This window comes from Stigmatopora argus, chromosome 16, assembly GCF_051989625.1.
Source record: "Stigmatopora argus isolate UIUO_Sarg chromosome 16, RoL_Sarg_1.0, whole genome shotgun sequence".
Classification (NCBI taxonomy): domain Eukaryota; kingdom Metazoa; phylum Chordata; class Actinopteri; order Syngnathiformes; family Syngnathidae; genus Stigmatopora; species Stigmatopora argus.
The window spans coordinates 9327711-9348382 of NC_135402.1; the positions used below are offsets into that span (position 1 = coordinate 9327711).

The 20672-nt window shown below is 37.4% G+C and overlaps 1 protein-coding gene and 1 long non-coding RNA gene across 6 annotated transcripts in view; one reads left to right on the plus strand and one right to left on the minus strand.

The window, feature by feature from the left end:
- Window positions 1-1260: 1260 nt before the first annotated feature.
- The window catches only part of LOC144091245 (uncharacterized), a 28805-nt gene continuing 9393 nt past the window's right edge, over window positions 1261-20672 (minus strand). The window contains exons 2-4 of the long non-coding RNA XR_013305654.1: window positions 15810-15961; window positions 12405-12574; window positions 1261-1394 (exon numbers count right to left, since the gene is read on the minus strand). This is a non-coding gene — a long non-coding RNA (uncharacterized LOC144091245). The remainder of the gene's footprint in view (window positions 1395-12404; window positions 12575-15809; window positions 15962-20672) is intronic.
- pax8 (paired box 8) lies at window positions 2779-19163 on the plus strand. Of its 5 annotated transcripts, none has more exons than XM_077623440.1 (12): window positions 2779-2853; window positions 4554-4729; window positions 9687-9852; window positions 10823-11020; window positions 11987-12063; window positions 12138-12263; window positions 13741-13916; window positions 13988-14108; window positions 14229-14465; window positions 15839-15940; window positions 16789-16875; window positions 18492-19163. In XM_077623440.1, exons 2-12 carry the CDS (start codon window positions 4708-4710, stop codon window positions 18560-18562), a joined length of 1383 nt encoding a protein of 460 aa, XP_077479566.1. In that variant the 5' UTR covers window positions 2779-2853; window positions 4554-4707; the 3' UTR covers window positions 18563-19163. The 5 variants fall into 5 exon arrangements, with proteins under 5 accessions (XP_077479566.1, XP_077479567.1, XP_077479564.1 ...); XM_077623441.1 differs by having other exon boundaries at window positions 9711-9852; XM_077623438.1 differs by having other exon boundaries at window positions 13988-14465.

Consider the following 20672-nt stretch of genomic DNA (forward strand, 5'->3'; position numbering starts at 1 on the left):
GGGGTCAAGAAGCACGGGCGCGCAACCCACCATAAATGGCTTCATTGCAGGGCTTGATTTGCTTTTGCCTCGCTCACTTTTTGTCAATTATTATCAAGAAGTTTCTCCATTTTTTTTGAAGGAACCAAGAAAGAAACTGATTGGTCAGCATAGAACCGAGTTTAGAAAACAGATTGGCTATTGGGAAATGTTGTGGTGACCTTTCACCCATCACTGCCACCTGTCCCGGCAAGTCACAACACATTTTTTGCCTTTTTGTGGGCTTTTTTTCCCCTTATGCTTATGCCCAACCTCTCTCCTCCCACAACCTTTTTCTCCCTACATATTCACTGGCAATTTTAGGTAATTATTAACAAGCAATGCTCGTAATATTAATAGATGTTTAGTTATTTGATAGCTTTAACCCTTTATACGGCAACTGACTTTTTGCATCACTTAAAATATCACATATATACGGAAACATATATACATACAAATACATAGATACACATTTGTTTGTATATCTACATTCACACACTATATATATATATATATGTGTGTGTGTGTGTGTGTGTGTGTGTGTGTGTATGTGTTATGGCCTCCACTAACACCGCAAATTACGTTTATTTTTAATTTCCATGCATTTAACTGATTGCTGCTGACAACAATAAACATCCAAGTGGTTTAAACTGGGAAAAAAATGAATGTAAATGCTCATGTTTCAATGCTGTTATTCGCTATCAGCCTACTCAGTCAAAACGTATTGGACGTCTAGAGTCGGCAATGGCAGCTTGGAATGTGCTTTCAAGGAATAAAGTGCATTAAAGTGAGGGGTATTTATATATTAAACGAGAAGAATATAACTTTCAAAGCTCCCAGAATGATGCACATTTTTTAATGACATTATCTAGCATATGGATTATTTAATAATTTATTTACCACAATTATTATATATTATTTGTGCAGATCTACAAAACACTGCAGAAATATGCAATTGTCACTGTCAGAGCCAATTTAAAAAATCCCCAGAATTGCTTTAGAGTTGATTTAGTGCAGTATGTCAAAATACATATCTATCTTTGACTTTTTTTTGTTTAAATATGATTAACCCCAACCACTTTACACACACACACACACACACACACACACACACACACACACACACACACATTCAGGTACACACACCCACAATAATGGCATCAGTGTGTCCTTTTTCAGGCAATAGAGGATCCCTATCATTACCCAGCATAATCCCCACATCAGTACCATGACATGTGATAGCAATCTGTAGTTGTTGTTTTTCTTATCCCTTGTTAAACTCCCACTAACCTCTCTCCTCCATCTTGTCAACTTGTCCCCGCAGGCGTCATCTTCTGCGTTTATCGTTAAAACACTCGGCCCATTGTTTTGCATTGCTGCGAAGAGGAAGAAAAGCTTTCAATCAGTCATCGGAGAAGCATCCGTTCTTGCAATTGAAGGTGAAAAAAAAGGGACAAATAAAAATCCATCTGTGTGAATATTAAACAGCCACGAGGGGGGTTGTATTGGTGTCATTAGAGGTCTTGTGTTTGTTTAACAGGGTGCTGAGAACAACTTTGCAAGTGTTGGCACCCTGCTGACACCTGACGTGAGGCCTGCCTGCCTGCAGACTTACTAACTTTTCTTTTCTTTTTTTTCTCCCAAATTCTCCGCGGAAAAAACACAGCCGTGCTTTAGAAAAACACGATTAAGTCATAAAACAAGTAGAAAAATGTCTAAGATCTAATGCAAAAAAAAATAACCCCATTGCCTCCATGAAACAGCTTTTAAACTACTTTCTTGATTTTTTTCCCCAATTCAAATGAACTAATAAACATCATGTTTTAAAATGAATGGATGTGTTAACATGTGTAATATAATATGACAACTGAAAAAAAAATCTTATCACTGGCCCCTCTTTAAAAAAAATAAGGCAAACATTAAAACCTAGAAAGACACACATTAAGAGCTATTTATAATTACACTTACTAAACACACAAACGCATTCAATAATAATAAAATGGAGATGTCAAAACTTTAAGTTACAATCATATGATCATATAATCATACTTGTATAATGAAAATAAAAGCATTCAATTCAATTCAATTAAGAAATAGAATTACAAAACCCCTACAAAAATACACAATAGTCATAAACTGATGGAATGTAGTAAACTATAAAAAGTTATAGTTCATAAAAAAGGATAAAACATTTTTTTAAATTACAAAACCTCATGAAAAACATCTATAAAACACGCCATAAGAAGCCACATCATCCAAAACATGAACTCACATTATTCAATATTTCTTTAAATTGTGATTTTTTAAATATTTTCCAGTACCCACAACAAGTGTGTAATATTTATCATAAAAGATCAATTGATATTTTAGCAAATGAACATCTTAAACCATGAAGAATTTCCCTAAAGCCTCTGAAAACAAGTTCAAAAGCAGTAAAACCTCACTTTTATTTCAGATTTTTTTTTCCTTTCTTGTCAATTTCCTTAAAGAAAATAATAATCCAAATAATAAATCCTAAATATGTATTCGCTGGGCTTCGGTGTGCTCAACCTGTCAGCGTGGAAATGGTGACAAATCGACGCAAATCACGCACTAAATTGCGTGTGAAAGCGCAGTTGGGGACGGATGCGCGCGCGCGTGCCTGTGTGGCTCCTCCCTCTTCCAGCACTCGTCCAATGGCCGCAGAGGGACCACCGGCGCGCGCTCCCGCGTCGATAAAATGCGTGTCTGTGCGCGAGCGGCGTGCAAACACACACTGTGGCCATCGCGGTATTTGGATAATAGCACGCAAGATCCGTGGAAATCCACTTTTTTTCCACTCGCGCTCGTTAAAAGGTAAGAATTGCCTTTGTTATTTGCGCCTATAAAGTTTGTTTTTTAAATTTGGAAGCTGCATTGTTTATTTCTAAACACATACCTGGCATGCATCTTTTAAAAAAAGGGCAAGATTACATAGAAATAGCTGCTTCCTTGTGTAATTCTGTTTAAAAATAATAATAAAGTAATGGCGATTTGATTTAAAAGGATGCGCAAATTAACAATTTGCCAATTAAATTGCTCAAGAACATTTAAATAGTTGAATTGGCCTTGAAGCAACTTCAATAAAACTTTTGAATTGCACAGGGACGTTTTTAAAAGCTTTTTTTCCCTGTTTGTCATTCACATCTAATTTATTAGGTGAAATCTTATTGAGATTTGACATGAAATGTAAATGCATCTTCATGTTTGACGATTTTTTTTTTCAAATTCGAGATTCAGAACGTGTATATTCATGTGTAATACACCTAGAAACCATTGCACTCAATAAATGGAATTCCTTATACATTTATGCATGTGAGTAAATGCATGAATAAAAAAATAAAATGACTAAAATAACGTCTTGCAGAAGTTTTTAAGTTGAAAACAAAAGCTATTTTTTTGCACATGACGATTCAAACTACGCAATAATACATAAAGAGTAAATAATTTTTAATCGTTAAAAAAATAATATTAATGTGATGAACTATTTTGTTAATCATTTAATCAACATACAACAATACTAATGTATTCATCTGCATAAAATATAAATAATTTTGGCAGTTTCTATATGATTAAAGTGACTGAAGATGTATTGGGAGATGGTCTTTTCATGTTAAATATCTTTTTGATCTTGTAAAAAGATTTCTCTTTTTTCTCATTATGATGGAAGTTACATTCTTTCCCCTCTAATTAAATCGATGAAATTGTTGCTAAATTTCTATTTAGCCACAAATATTCAGTGACACTAATGGAATATTTGTGACTGACCCGAGACTTATGATTAGTAACTCATATTCATAAAATAAGAACCTGCATCATGAATAATGTGAACGCATTAAAATGACAAGTAAAAATATTGCTGTGAGACGACTGCAAAAAAAAATGATTTTGGCGTTTCTCTAATTGACATTAGAAAATGCTCATTTCTTTCATTGTGCTCCCATTTTTTTCAGCCATTTTACTTTGCCGACAGCGACATTTACAATTGTAAAATTATTCAATACCGCTCTTATTTAAAAAAAGCTACGTACACTAAAAAACACAACTGTAGAGCAGAAGCCTTTACTGGAGGTTATTTTTTTTTATCTAACTTAAATTTATCCAATATTAATTTCCCTTTTTAATGTCATTTTCCTGAAATGGCCTTTAGCATTACATAAGATACATTTTACGGGGAACACCTGTCAATTTGTTCTGCTTATTATTGAAAAACAGCTGATGCAAAGTTAAATACAACTGAACTGAACTGTACAACAAGTGCACTGTGTTGGATTATTTAAAAAAAAGTTTTGGTCACATGATCCATAATTTCAACGGTTCAATCAGCAAACAAGCTCAAACAAACAAAGTCATTGGCTCCAACTGATGGCAAACCAGAAAAGTCCAGTTTCGTTGATTCGACATTTTTGAAAGAAAATAAAGTCCGTCCACTTTTTTTTGGGAATATATTTTTTATAATATAATAATTTTTAAAAAAATCTATGATTAAATAGGTTAACGTTATCGTATTTCTGCAGAATTGGGCGGGACGGGCCAACCTCATGCCCGTCCAGGCAGTTTGGACGTGCGGGAAATAGAAGAAGAAAAAGAAAAGAAACGACAGGCAGGGTGGAGGACGAGAGCTTGCTGGCGTTTGGTTGGTGGACCAGCAGGGAGAAACATCTCAGGGATATGTCCACTGGCACTGCAAGAGGTAAATAGGCTACAACAGCCTTCCCTCACAAAGTGTAACGCTAGACGAGAGTCCTCCGAATACTAACTCAATTATATCCAATTATACTAATCACAAGATGAATTGAAGAACATTACTGCTGATCAAAGTTAACGCTTTAACTCAGGCGATCAAATTTGAAACCTGAACCCATACAGTTCAGTTGTATTTAACTTTTCAGTTTGGCCCAGTACTTTTTTTTTTTAAATATACTGGACAATTAAAGTAGATTTTAACATAACATAACCTTAACATAGCATTTTTGATCCATGAATTTTGAGCAATGTGATATTTTCTTTAAAATTTTCTTAAAAACTAATTATCAAATGAATTTGCTACAAATTTAGGACATATTTCTAAAGTCTTTTCATTCCGACAGACTATGAAAAGCGTGTAATTTTTTGGTCAATTATTCAGTGGTTTGGGCTTTAAAGAGTTAACTATTTTTTGCCAATTTATAGATTTTTAAATTTGCCTTTGTAAAAATAATTTATAATTAATAATATAATTCATTTCAATTCCATGCAATTATTGGCAAACACACCAGCAATCTTTTGTCACTCTTGTAACAACTTTAATACTATTTCCTAAATTCAGTAAAACATTCATGTTTTTTCTTATTTATTTATTTTTTGTTCTCTCCCGTATCTTCAAGTTCATGTTAATGTTCAAACAGCGTGTTATGTTTTATTGGCTTACATATTATGTCCTTTTTTTGGGCTCAAATCTCATCTTGTGGCCTTTGAGTGTCCATTTTAGAACAAGTGACCTCAAGTATCTCCGCTCCAACGCAAAGTAAGCTAAAAGATCAGTTGTATTTAACTTGAAAATACAGTTTAATTACATTTCATCTTCAACAAAAGTTTGTTTTTAAAATGCACATTTAGGTACTTTTGTAACTTTACATTTTAATTGAATCATTATTGAGGAGGGGAAAAAGTGTCTCCAGCATGTGTTTATCCTTATATTGTCTTGCTTTGAAAACATATGTTTTTACAAACCTGAATTTTCCTTATTCCTTTACATTCGATGATTTTTATTTAAGAGCACATGTGATTTATTTTTTCTAAATTATGAGATGGCTTGACCGACAGATAACTTAAATTGGTTTGGCAGTTTGTCAGTCCAAAGAAAGGACAAAAAAAAAGGAATCCAGTAAACAAGACAGCAGAATTGTTAGCATAAAGCTCACAAATGTATATATATTAAGTATTGTCTTTAAAATCTTCAACTGTATGGTTAACAATTGTCACATGTAAGATCGCTGATTATTTATTCCGCAGTACACATATTTCTTACTCATATTCACACTAAATAAGACAAAAATATTTTATTTTGTATATTTTACCCATTCATTTTTTTTGCATTTATTCATTAACCATGGTCAGGTAGGAGTACATTTTTATTCATTCTTTCATTCCTTTTCCATACCGCTTATCCTCACTAGGGTGCTGGAGCATATCCCAACTGACTCGGGTCATGGGAGGGAGACCCCCTGAATTGGTGGCTATTTTTAAATCTTTTTTCCCTGTTTCTCTGTCTCTGTTTTATTTTTTTGTCAGTAAAAATTATCAAGGAAGAGTAAGTGATTACTTTTTGTTTCATTTCTTATCATATGTGTGAATGTGTTTGCCTTTTTCATTCATCCATGTTTCCCATGTCTTTTTTATGAGTAACAATTAGCCAGATCATTTTATTCAATCTTTTATTATTGTAATAGGCAACCTTAAATCAAAATTCTGTTAATTCAGAGTAGTATTGACATTAAACATTACATAATTATGATAACTGATGAAGAGTTACTATATATTTTTCCTACTCAATTATTAAGAATTAAGACTGCGGATATTTATTTTAATTCCTCCCAAAAAAGTAATGTCCACATGTTTACTGACATTTATAATCTATATAAACCCTTAGTAAAGGCACATAATTATTGATTATTACTTGTATTATTGTTGGAATGTAAACAATTAGTACTTAGTTAGTGTTTCGATCATTGTCATCCTTTTATCGACCATGCGGTATCTTTCCATTCCAATTTGATAATGAATGCATGCTTTGTTTAGGCACGCACTTTATTTCTGTGCACATGCGCCATATTGTGCCTCTTCACCCTCCTACCCCTCACCCCCCTCCCCCAAACGGGAGGGGCGGTTAGGGGGGGGTCGCCCGACTTTAATATCCTGCAGGTTGATGAAGCTTGGCGGGGAGATTTTTTCTCCACACTCGGCTGCCAGCGTTAATAGAGAGACCCCCCCCTGAAGCCCTCAGTCTCCCCCCCCCACCCACCACCACACTCCTCACTCCGTAAAAGAGACCCCTACCCCACCCAGAAGTGTGTTTGATGTGGAAATGAAAGCTGGCAAAAGGCTGAGAGAAAGAGACGTGACTCAATGGGTTAAATTAAAAGCCAGTGGCGGAACAAATGTGAACAGGGCCCGGTTGCAATGGTTATCATCGGGCCCCTCTAGTGGACCGTCCGAGGGGGTGGATAATTATTTGCGGGCCCCTCCCCTGTTCCGTGGCACGTATGAAACTATAATTAAAAGAAAAACCGACAACTATCTGAAAGCGTTCAAACAAACCAACTAAAACAAATTGCGATTCATTCATTCGTTTTCTGAACCGCTTATCCTTACAAGGATCGTGGGGGGTGCTGGACCCTAGCCCATCTGACTTCAGGCTCCAGGCAGGGGACACCATGAATTGGGAGGCCAATCACAGGGCAAGAGGAGACGGAAAACCATTTATGTTCACACTCATAGCAAGGGGAATTTTAGAGCGTTCAACCAGCCTCGCATGCATGTTTTTGGAATGTGGGAGGAAACCGGAGTACCCGAATAAAACCCACGCAAGCTCAGAAAGTGCATGCAAACTCCACGCAGAAAGATCAACCTGGCATCAAACCCAGGACTCCAGAACAATGAGTCCCATGCGCTAACTACTCATCCACCGGGCCGCCTCCGAATTGCAATCAATTAAAATTAATTCATGTTTTTTTTTTCCATTTTCTTCCCTTTGAATCCTCCTCCTGTCAAATAGCTCGCAATAGGAAAACTTCATTAAAAAAATGTTCATCTCTCAATCTAAATTTGATCCAATGGCAAAATTTATTACCATCATAAAGCTAGCAAAGTCACAACCAAAGCTTGATTAAAAGAAATAGTAATTTCAGTAATATTCATGTGACATCAATATGACTTACTATTCACTAAATTAAAGTTATTTAACGTATCCCAGCGGCCGAGTGCTTAGCGAGTCGGCCTCACAATTCTGAGGTTGAGGGTAAGATTCCCCCCGGGCTTGTGTGGGTTTTCTACAGGTACTCCAGTCTCCTCCAACATCCCAAAAACATGCAGGGGAAACTAGTGGAACATTCTAAATTGCCCCTTTTGACCCTTATGAAAGCGGTTTATAAAATGAATGAATGATTGTAAAGTTATCGAATAATATGAGATAACTCAAAGGGTTTCACTCAAATAGATTGATATCATAACTTAACCTTTAAACGATACACTTAAGATGCTGTGACTGACAAATTTGAACACACATGCTATTGATAGCTTATTTTGAGAATAATGTGTAATGATCTTTGCATTTAAAACATAAAAACAAAGAAAATTGACAAACGGGAGGCGGACTTTGGACTGTTGGTTAATTGCCATTAAAAAATTAATTCCTTGACAGCAGTTATACAAGTGCGTGTCCAACCTGACCCATAACAAATGGAGCACAACAATTCTTTACCATTGCTCACTAACTCCACATATTTAAATGCGACAAAATATAATATGATATAGTAATTGAATTTGCACGCACACTAACAATTAACCAATCTGCCATTTTGCAAGCACAATTTAATCAAAGTAGCCTTTTTGCTAAAAAGAAAATGTAAAACTATGCAAAATGTAACACAATCATTAATTATTACTCTTAAAAGTTAGCACAGAGATTAAAAAAATAATAATAATCTTAATATATGGTCCGGAAATTAATTTACTTTGTAGTTCAATATAAATTAGAATGTATAGATATACTCCACAATTACTTTTTTTGAAATGTTGATAAATACAGCCTACACTGAATGAAACTGACAAATATTTCACATGCTAGAATAGTTTGTTTTCACACTTTTGTCTCAGAATTTTTTTCCCATAATTTAAATTAATGTGTTAGCTACTGTATTAAAATGTTGTTTAAGTATGTTGGGTCTGTTCTGGCTGACCCATATCTTCAGGAGCAGGCAGAGAAAGAGTGAGACAAATTTGAAGGAACGATATGTTTGTTACCAGACTGCAGTATGGGGAGAGCTCGAACAGCTGTCTCCGCACAGTCTGTTCCTTGCAACAACTCCCAGTACGAACCAAAGTTATAGAGGCTTTGGACCGACACGTTTAGACATCTTCAGGGCAAAGTCTCTATGACACGTGTCTAAGTGGCGGCCCGGGGGCCAAATCTGGCCCGCCGCATCATTTTGTGTGGCCCGGTAAAGTAAATCCTACTTTCTGTTTTAGGATCAAATTAAAAAGAAGAGTATAGATGTATATTAAATTTCCTGATTTTCCCCTTTTTAAATCAATAATTGTATTTTTTTAATCATTTCTTCTGTGTTTTTAGTTCAAGAATCATTTTGTAAAATCTAAAAATATATTTAAAGAAAGCTCAAATAAACATTGTTTTATATCTATAAAAACTGAATATTCAAGGCTTTTAATCCAGTTCTTTTAATCCATTCATATTAAAAAAAATCTAAATATTATATCTAAAATGGTCCGGCCCACGTGAAACATTCTTTTTGGTTATTCAAGAAGCATGGCAGTAAATATGTTAATACATTTCACAAGATTGTTGTTTTTTCTTTTTTTAATTAAAGAGACAACAATTGTTATGTTTGGTTCCCCAATATTTATAAGTGTTCATCCCCCCTTTACCCCAGGTCATGGGGGTCTTAACCAACTAGGCGGAATGTTTGTTAATGGCCGTCCACTTCCGGAGGTGATCCGGCAACGCATCGTGGACATGGCCCACCAAGGGGTCCGGCCATGTGACATCTCCCGCCAACTTCGCGTCAGCCACGGCTGCGTCAGCAAGATACTGGGACGGTCAGTCAATACCAGTACCTTATGAACGCTTGTTCTAGTGACATTTACAGTACCAGTATGCAAAACTGCAGCGTCTCACAAATTACTAGAGGGTGGGCATATAGCTTTAAAGTCCCATAAGAAAAGTTTTTAAGCACGAATGAAATGACCCCAACCCTAGAATTCTGTCCAAGAGTATTAAAAAAAGAAACAAGATTCCCACAGATACAAAACTATTCAAATTGTGCAATAAAAATAATTTATATGTAACGGTTTGCCTCTGCATAGTTGAAACCGATGATGTTGAATGCATATGACTCGATGGAAAAAAAAAAGTAGTTTGGACTCATTGATGTTGTGCGATGAGTTGGAATACGAAGTTGAAAATGAGTCATTGGAGAAAGTAAGTCCCAAAAAATATGAGATTTTACCTCAGAAAGAGCAAAGCCTGACATGGAAGCATCTCGGGGGATTGGATCTACTCAGTGGTAAATAACTTTGATCAACGTCTCTAGACTCTAAAAGCAACCGTAGCGATTGAAAAACTTAGCATCTTAAAAATTGGATTTTTTTTACTAGTGCACTTTTGGCTAACAACGCCGGCTAATGCCTTGTTGTTTTGGTTTCAATGTCATTGTAAACTAGCAACACCTCAGTTGGTCAAAACAACAGAATGGGCTACTTACGCCCTCTTCTGTGATCAATTCACTCAGCTCACCACTTGGTGAAAAAAAGAGGCTTTTAGTGTTCGTAATGTACCGATTTCCTACACAACTAAAACACTGGGCGCCATAACGATGAAACTAAACGAATGAAAAAGCATATCTTCCCCTACATCAATTCCTGTTACTGACTGGCTGTGAAATGGGATTTTGCGCTTTTTAAAAATGTTATTTTCCCAAGAAAGGGACTACGAGTTGTGACTCACTAAAGTACCCCCTGGGGCGATAGTGGCACTTTAAACGAAATGTACAATCCTCACCCCGGACAGATATTATGAGACGGGCAGCATCAAGCCCGGCGTGATCGGAGGCTCCAAGCCAAAAGTGGCCACTCCGAAAGTGGTGGACAAGATCGCAGAGTACAAGCGGCAGAACCCCACCATGTTCGCCTGGGAGATCAGGGACAGACTCCTTGCCGAGGCAGTGTGCGACGGCGACACCGTGCCCAGCGTCAGCTCCATCAACCGGTGGGCAACACGCAAACTCATCTCGCATTTCATTTTGGTTTTTCCTGCTCCTTCTAATAGGAAAGTATACAGTAAAAAGCTACTTGGTTGTTTTAAAGGTAGAATGTACACTCAGTTTTATGATCACAATTGCATACCTGTCAACCTCTGCCGATAACTGCCCTTATAAATGATTATTGATTCCCCTTACAAACCCCCAAAAAACCTTACAAACACCGTACGACTCGTACGGTGTTTGTAAGGTTTTTGGGGGGTTTGTAAGGGGAATCAATAATCATTTATAAGGGCAGTCATCGGCAGAGGTTGAAAGGTATGCAATTGGTTCCTTTTCTTTTAAATAGCTTATCAAGCTTAGCTTTTAGAAGGGTTGAAACTTCCTATGAAGTGAGTTGAGTTCACTGCCACCGTACTGTGCCCGTATTTGGGGTGTAACAATTGATTTATCGCAATCAAACTAATCAAAATCGATCGAAGCAGATTAGTATCATTATAATTTACGTATGCCGTTGCGTTAAGAGGAAAGGTTTTCATTAGAATGTTTAAACCGTAAAATGCTAAAATGCTTGTCAAACATATCAAAATTGTTTTGACTTTTTTATTAGTCTACAAATATTGTATTAAATTGACCAAAGGCTCTGACTCAAATTGAATCGTGGCAGATTTTATAATATCGACAAATCTATCGTCAATATATTGGTGATATAAATCCCCACCTCACATGACAATTTTTTGCTCTCACACAAAGAAAAAAAAACCTACAGACTGTGTACATTATTAGCAAGGTCAATAGCATTTTTTTGTAAAAAAAAAAAAGTATAGTTTTTTTTATTTATAGTTTCAGATTTCCTTCTGTATTTAGTGATAATAATTTTTTATGGACTCTTTTGACAGAGGTTAAAAAACAATTACGTGGGAGGCAGGATTGGATGGCAGGCCTTAAATTGGATACCATTGTTTTTTTTATAGGATCATTCGAACCAAAGTCCAGCAGCCATTCAATCTCCCCTTGGATGGAAAGATTCTAAGCCCTGGACAAACTTTGAGTAAGTATAAGACCCATTTCTTCCTTCAATTTTCTCCCCTCTTGATTTATATGCCTACGTTTGCCTTCTGTAAGTCCCCAGTTCAGCCGTCACCCCACCCGAGTCTCCGCACTCCGACTCTTTGGGTTCCACCTACTCCATTAGCGGCCTCTTGGGTATCCCCCAACCCAGCAGCGAAGGCAAAAGGAGCCATGATGACAGTAAGAAAGGCTTAAACATCATCACATTCTGGCTAGGATTATCACCACTTTGTACTTTGTCGTCTATCCATTTTATATTTGTTAGGGCGGCACATCTATCGTTGTCAATGGAAGGCAATGAGTTAAATTTACGTCACTTACTTTTAGAGTGCTTGCAGGTTGACTCATTTCTTGTTGGTTTGGGGGAATTATCGAGCTGCTTCCTGTTCATTGGTAGCTTTCTGTTGATTTTGTGGCAATTCCGGGTTACTTGCTGACGATTTGGGGGTATTTTGAGGGTCCTTGCCAACTCGTTGGTGGCGCTGTTTTAACTGCATGGGGCGAAAGGACGAATGTTATTGCGGATAGGAGACTGAGCAGGCATTCGATCACACAATTCGACACCCGTGTCGACAAAATAAAAGCATTTGATTCTGTATATTTTTGTATGAATGAGCTAAAAAGTGCTTGTTAAATAGAACGAGCCAGCGCAGGGCTCTCCAAACCGTTCCTCAAAGGCCGCCGTTTGTTCCAATCGATCCAGCAAAGACAGCTTAACCAATGAAGTTCCTGCTGAAACAAGCAGGACTTGACTGCAATCAATTGGTTACACTTGCGAGACACCTGATTGGTGAAATGATGTCATTGTGTTTGTTTCGAGATCCCTGCCCTCGTGGTCTGCTGTCAACCCACGGGTTTGACGTTTGACGTTTGACATCCTTCTTGTAGTTTCAATTGTGACCAGGCATCCTTGAGCATGATACCGAAGCAGACTTTGGTCCTGATGCTGTGTTATCAGTAGACTAAGGGTGTATTCGTTTATAGGCTAAACCGGTGTTTTCCAACCTTTATGAGCTGCGGCACACTTTTTGCATTGAAAAAATCTCAAGGACACCACCATGTGAAAATCTTTTAACTCATAACTATGTCGCCTATATTAACAATAGTCATTCTCATCAAAATTGTATCAGCAGGAATCACATAAACCTCCAAAATGATTCCAAAATCAAATTTTTCACACTGACCTAATGTCACCAAAAGTGGATATCTGCGGACGCTAAACAACTTCTGGTTCAAGTGATGCAAAAAATAAGTAATGTCATGTGTTTAAAAGCATCATTTTATGACTTTTCTCCATATATAACTTAAATTTCTAATATTACGCAAAAAAAAATGTACTCACATAGACTTTACGTCACCAAAAGTTGAAACCAAACAACTTTCGGCTCATGTTAGAGAAAAATACGCAAGAAAATGACTGTTTCACAATTTGAGTCTTGTAATGGTATAATCTATAATTTACCTTTCATCATGTTTTGGTTTTAACCTTGTAATAGTTCAATTTTAATCTCATTATATTCATATTCATTTTTCTCTCTGAATATTACATTGTATGACTTCTTGCTGACCATTACACAGTGGTTGGTAAACATTGGGCTAAACAATAGTCAGGTATGCTAGCATCCCGCCATCATCTTCTCGTTGTTTTGGTCTCCAGGCGACCAGGACAGCTGCCGGCACAGCGTGGACTCTCAGGGCAGCGGCGGAGGCGCTATTCCCAGGAAAACCATGCGGGTGGACCACTTCTCACAGCACGTGGACTGTGGCTTCGAGCGGCCCCACTACCCCGCCGACTCCTTCGGGAGCTCATCCTCCAGCAGCAAGATAGAGCAGGTGAGGACGTGGGGTGGTCACGAATCCCAAGAAATGGGCGTGTCCACTAATGTTTCATCTTCGGCCCTTAGGCTTTGTACCCGCTGTCGCTCATTGGCGGTAGCCATGACGAGGCCAAGGGCGGTCTGTCGTCATCGAACCTGGCCGTCGGACGCAACCTGACGCCACATCAGAGCTATGCCGTGGTGCCCGGTGAGCTGACGCCTCCCCCCCCACGTGCCATATCTCCATTTATCCTCCTTTTGGTTTTCCTTGTTTGTTTGTTTTTCATTTACTCCATTCTCCCACCTCGCCTCCATCCCCTTGACCCAGAAGCCCTCCAGTCCCTGCCGCTCTGCCTGAAGCAGGAAATGTCCCCAGAGGTCACCAGCACTAGCCCCGCCTCCCCAAACATGGCATCCAACTTGGCTTTTGTGGAACTCCAGAAACCGCATCCCAACAATAGCGGCTGTGGCGGCGGAGCTGGCAACCATTTCCATAACTCCTTCAACTCATTCTCCCATCATGCACCTGTGTATAGCCAGTTCAGCAGCCAGTCAATCATCTCAGGTAAAGTTCACGTCCCCCATCAGGGTGTCATCCGAATATCCCTTCACCTCATCATTTGGTTTTGAGCATGTACAAGTATATTTTGAAGTTATTTCTTGGAAGAAAAAAGAGATTGTTGTTTTTAACTGACTTCAAACTCATTCGTTGCCATCGACAACCGTAATTGTCGATGTTTTTCCAGCTGTGTGAAGGGTGGCGAGAGTCTGACATTGCTTTACTATGAGTTGATTTAAGGTTGGAAACTATTTAAACTAATAGAGGTAATGTATTATTTTAGATATGACTTTAGATTGGAATGCGTGCATTTTGAAATAAACAACATGTTCAACTGGTGAGTGGTAAAGAAAAGAAAAAGGTAGACTGAAAAAGAAGTCTGTACCTTTGTTTGGTGCAAACACTCAAAATTTCAAGCTTTGATATCAAGATAAGTTATCATCTTAAACTCAAGTGAACTCATTTAACTTGGTTCAAAAATGGTTGTATTATTACTATGATTACAATTCTGAATATTGTATAATAGTATAGCCTGCAAAATTGGTAATTGAAGTTAATACAAAGCTAAGACTGTTAACTTGATAGTATTAAGAATTATTACTCACAACAAGTTGCTTAAGAAAAAGAGAAATATATATATATATATATATAGGTATATCTATATATACATATATACATACATATGCATATATATACGTACATATATACATATATATATATACATATATACATATATATACATATATACATATATATATATACACACATATATACATATATATGTATATTTATAGTCCTAATGGACTATAAATTGCACAGTTTTTTAATTGATCAAAAACAAAGAACAAACATTATACATTAAAGTTATAGTAGAATAGGCAACATCAAACAAAATAGGCTCCTGTTAATGCAACTTTTTGTTTTATAACTATAGCTCAAACAAATACAGAGTTTGGAAGTTGGGAAAATACGGCATATTCAGTATCCACAGAATGCAATATTCTGCACTTTTGGTTGGTTGGTCAGAAAATGGTTGGAAATGAGAGTTACAAACCTCACTAACACGTTGCATTTGGACAGTTGAAAAAATACTATACCATCTCTGTGGTAAATTCCTCAAAATTCAGTATTTTCATTCAATTCAATTTAGAACATACTTTCTCATTTTTTTGAACCACCTTATCCTCACTAGGGTCGTGCGGGGTGCTGGAGCCTATCCCAGCTGACTTCGAGCCAGAGGTGGGGGACACCCTGAATAGATGGCCAGCCAATCGCAGTAGAATATACTTGTGTACCTTATTCTATGTTGAGTAAGTGATATACTCCAAAAAATAATAATAATAACTCAACCTGTTATTTTGCGGTGGTGTTTTTTTTAGGGCGAGACATGGTGAGCTCCACTCTGCCGGGTTACCCGCCTCACATCCCGACGTCAGCCCAGTCAGGATACTCCTCATCAGCCATCGCCGGCGTGGTCGCGGGTACGACTTGCATTTGTTGCGCTGCACAAAAATGGACGTGAAAGGAAAACATCAGTCGGGGGGTGTAACGGAGGCTTGACTGTAGATAATGAGTTGACTTGAACAGTGCGTGTGTGTGTGTGTGTGTGTGTGTGTGTGTGTGTGTGTGTGTGTGTGTGTGTGTGTGTGTGTGTGTGTATACAAGAGCCCAGGGGGTACAAGAAGCAGGCTTGGGGGTTCCACCCTGCTGCCCACTACCCCCATCCAGCTAAACACCTCTGACCACACATCGCCATGGGAACCAGGGGGCCCAGGGGGTGGTCTTTGTGAAAGTGTGTGTGTGTCAGGATGCCACGATGCGGGTGTGGGTGCATGTGTGTCCTTTTTTTTATTATTATTATTTGAAGTCTGCCCTTCGAAGCGCGAAATGAGAGGCTCTGATTTATTATTTTTCTGGTGGGCTCGCAGTGAGGGGAGCGTTGATACACAATTACCTTGTATAGTGGGGGGGTGAATGGGGAGCAAGGTTTGGACTGGAGGTGGGGATTCATAAGGATTCATTCCACCGACGTAATTACCAATTAGATATCGGAATGTTAAAAAAAAAAGAGGGAGCGAAGAAGAGGAAGGAGGGAGGCTGAAGCAGGAAGTGCAAGGAGAGGGAGGCTGGAGGGCAACGGGCACGCACCACTGGCTTCCAGGGATTTGGGCCTCTGCCTGAACTATAGATTAATGGTTTACCGGCTCAGCTAAACTGCTGGTGAATGATGAGCGAAACGGCGCGGACACGCCGCACAGATACAGATGATCTTAAAAAAAAGAAGAAATAGTAATTGTGGAACGTTTTCATTTTTTTTCTCTCAAACAAGGTGCCGAGTACCCAGCACAGTCGTACAGCCACTCGCCGTACGCCTCCTACAGCGATGCCTGGAGGTTCACCAATTCCAGCATACTGGGTGAGTGACACTTTCTAGGTGTCAAGACGCTTCAAATATATACAGTCATACCTCTACTTATGAATGCCTCTAGGTACGAAATTTGCAGGTTACGAAATTTTTTATATCCAAATGAGTGACTCTAGATACGAAAAAAAATCCAAGTTACAAAATCCCCCAAAAAGTAAAGGCATTTCCTTATCCGTTATTTTATTTTAAAAATATTGTCACGGATGCATTGATTCTCACTTTAGAACCTTGCTATCCTCTACCGGGCTCTCATTGGCTGTCTCACAACAACTACTATCCATGCTTCAAGATTCTCTCTTACATAATACCTGTCTGCTTCGGCTAAATCAGTGGTTCTTAAAGTATAGCAAGAATTATTCTTTCTCAAAGTAGGCAAAAGACTGACTGAATTAAATGCTCAAACAAGCATGTTTAATTAGCCAGCCAACCCTCCCTCTTCAAATGGCTTGGATGTCTATTAATGTCAATGACAGCAAATGATTTAAAGCAAAGCCATGATAGTAATTACTTTACATCCAAGGGAGTATGCGGTAATTTAGTTTTTTTTTTTTCAATTTTTTTCCTAAAAAAACATGGTATCAGTTAAGTATACACGGTACTCGGACGTTTCGTCGAAAGACGTTTGGTCCCCGGACGTTTCGTCGACCGGACGTTTGGTCGCCGGTTTGTTACTGATGAAACCAGCTTTCAAAATTATAATCATGAGAGAGAGAGAGAGTGAGTTTAATATCTAAATATCTAATATCAAAATATCAACAGTAAACTCTGTCATAATTTGACAGCGAGCGAACCCGGCGACCAAACGTCCGTTCGACCAAACGTCCGGGGACCAAACGTCTTTCGACGAAACGTCCGGTTACGATACTACACACATGTTGAAATCAGTCAATCATATTGGCGCATCACTACATACACAATGGGGTTGATATCTAAACATTTTTTGGGCGCATGAGACGTATGAAGTTAAATATGTTTAGTATTAGTGGACATCCGATCCATGTGAAATGGGAAGGTAAAAAAAAAAAAAAAACAACAACAGCATACAACACACGTTGAAATCGGTATCAGGAGACCAAAAAATCTGTGACTCACTAAATACAATAGCACATTATGTTGATATGTACACTTTTTTGGCACGTGAGATCTGTGAATTTTTAATTAAAATTAACTTATCATTAGCAAACTAGGGGTAGATTTTTGGAAAAATATTTAATCATAAAATGTCATATAAGATCAGCATTGACATACACTTTGAAATCAGTATAGTAAGCCAAAAAAATGGTATGTGTGAATCATTACGTACAATAGCGGATTAGGGTGACATCTAAACTTTTTTTTTGCCACGTGAGATCATTTGTTGGCGCTGCATGCTCCATGCGCAGGAACAATGCAGGTAGTTCAAAGCAGTTACGGACTATGTCGTTTTCATAGCAGTCATTATTGATAAAATACAACTTGTTACCGCTTCAATGACTCATTGGAGGAAGTCCTCTGACTTATGTACAAGGAAATCATATCAGAGTCCTATATAAAGAGTACAGATTTCTCCATTTGCTGGCAAACAAAAATCAATCGTAACTCACCCTTGCATGTGTGCGCCCCCGCAGGTTCCCCGTATTATTACAGCACCGCCTCCCGCAGCGCCCCGCCCTCGACGGCTGCCTACGACCACCTCTGATCTCTGACGGACTTCCCGAGCCGGAAGGGAAAAGAACCCGAACTGAATTCCCGACGGCTCTGCAGTTGAACCAGCAACCTATTTTGTAGTCGTCTATTATTTAGTGGTCATTCCCGATCCGAGCGACGCAGGGTAACTCTGACTCGAGCACGTTTACACATCTGCAGCCTTACGGGTCACGCGGTGCATCATTTTCAGTACTTTTTGCAGTTTTAGGCCAAAGACTTGTTTTCTCGCACACCTGGCGAAGGATATGCAACATCTTTCTAATGAACTATGCTTGATTTATGTCATTTTATCTTGTTGGTTTACAACAGCCCTTTAAATTGGGGCTCTTTTCATTCTGATCTGAATCCTTGCAAATGAGATAGGGGGAAATTGCCCCTTTATTTGTCAAGGTGATGTACATAATGTACAGTAAATGATGGCTAAATGTTGATTTGATGACAAAAGACACACATGATTTGTTTGTTCTCAAGCGGTTAAGAATTGTGGCTATTTTTTATTCATATGCTGTATACTGTTATTAATATTATTGCAGATGGACTGTAAATAGGGAGTTTCTAAAGAATTATTTTTAATTAAAGCATGAGGAAGATGAGCTTTATTGAGTGTTCAATGCAAAAGACTTTCTATAATGTTAGATTTTGGTATTTGTATGATTTGTGATATTTTTATACAAAAATATGTTATCGTAATAGGTGTAGTAGCGGTAAAATGAGTAATTGAGCAATTTTTAGAGTAATAAAATTGAGTAAAAAAGTTTCTTATAATGTATACTGGTTGACATTTTTAAGTGTTAACATGCTCAGTGAAACATTGTCACATTCTTCGGGAGTTAGTGAGTTAAAATGCAATTAACTAAATTATTCATTATTTATATAGGTACTATTATTTAAAAAAAATGCAAAAATAAAGAGAAAGGGAAAAAAATACAACAAAATTGATCACATTGGGTGACCAGCTTTTTATGCTGTATAGTACGTTTATTTAACTAAAATACATTGTTTATTCAATTTATTTGCAATTTTATTTTGGTGCTGCACAACCGAAAACCCCCCCAAAAAAGGGATTTGTGATTGTTTTTGTTGTAATTTATTGAAATCACCCTTTTATATGATTAGATGTAATATAAAAATGCATATTTTTAAGTAATATTTCATTGGTTACTAGTCCTAGTTGAAAAAGACTTGGTGTCTATGGTGGTTAATGAGATACCATCATAAAAATAGGTACAGATATTGTAACTTATAAGATTATTTTTGCATTCTGAAACTTAGCAGAACAAAGAGAAAATGTCCATCGACCGCAAAAAAATGAAGAAAATCAAAATTTTCAACTTTTTTTAAACATAAATTAATCACATTGGTTCATTTTAAATAAATAAATAAATAAATAAATAAATAAATAAATATATATATATATATATATATATATATATATATATATATATATTCCATTTAAGTACTAGTTTCCTAAAACGATTGGAAATGATTGAGAGTCACTATTTAAGTGACTGAATCCATCTACTGTCAAAGTTTAAGAATCTAATGATATTTTCATATTTTGGGCCAATTACAACTTTGTAAAGGATCGCAGGCTGTAATTTAGACACCCCTGATGTGTATTTCATGTAAAAATTACTCATATACTTTCAATTAATGGATTTAATGACTCAAGTTTTTTTCGTCAAATGCTTTTAATGTAGAATGAAGCTTAGTCAAAACTACCGAGATTCATATAAATGTAAGTACGATATGTATGTACATGTATCTAATTTCCTTAAAAATGCAAGCCTCCAAAATGAACTTTCATAAAATACAAATAATTCCTTTCTGTCAAGATCAAAATCCAAAGAATCAACACAAAGTAAGCAGGAAATCCACCATTTTTCATTAAGTATTTTCTTTAGACTGAATTTCCTGGGGTTGTTCTCCTTCAGGGAGACCGCTCTGATTATTATTATTATTATTATCATTACTTTGGTGATCATAGCCTCATAACAGCCATTTTTTGAGCAATTCTGAAGGACAAACGCAGCGACCCTGCACGTTCACATCTGTCTAATGGTGTCTTCTTATTTTCTGCATCGACTGCTTTTATGTCCAGG

What these genes read in the sequence shown, in the direction of transcription:
- pax8 (XM_077623438.1), top strand. Translation starts at nt 4,708, where the DNA reads ATGTCCACTGGCACTGCAAGAG. An exon ending in GTCAGCAAGATACTGGGACG is followed by an intron (nt 9,853 to 10,822) that starts GTCAGTCAATAC and finishes CACCCCGGACAG; the next exon opens with ATATTATGAGACGGGCAGCA. An exon ending in CAAAAGGAGCCATGATGACA is followed by an intron (nt 12,264 to 13,740) that starts GTAAGAAAGGCT and finishes TTTGGTCTCCAG; the next exon opens with GCGACCAGGACAGCTGCCGG.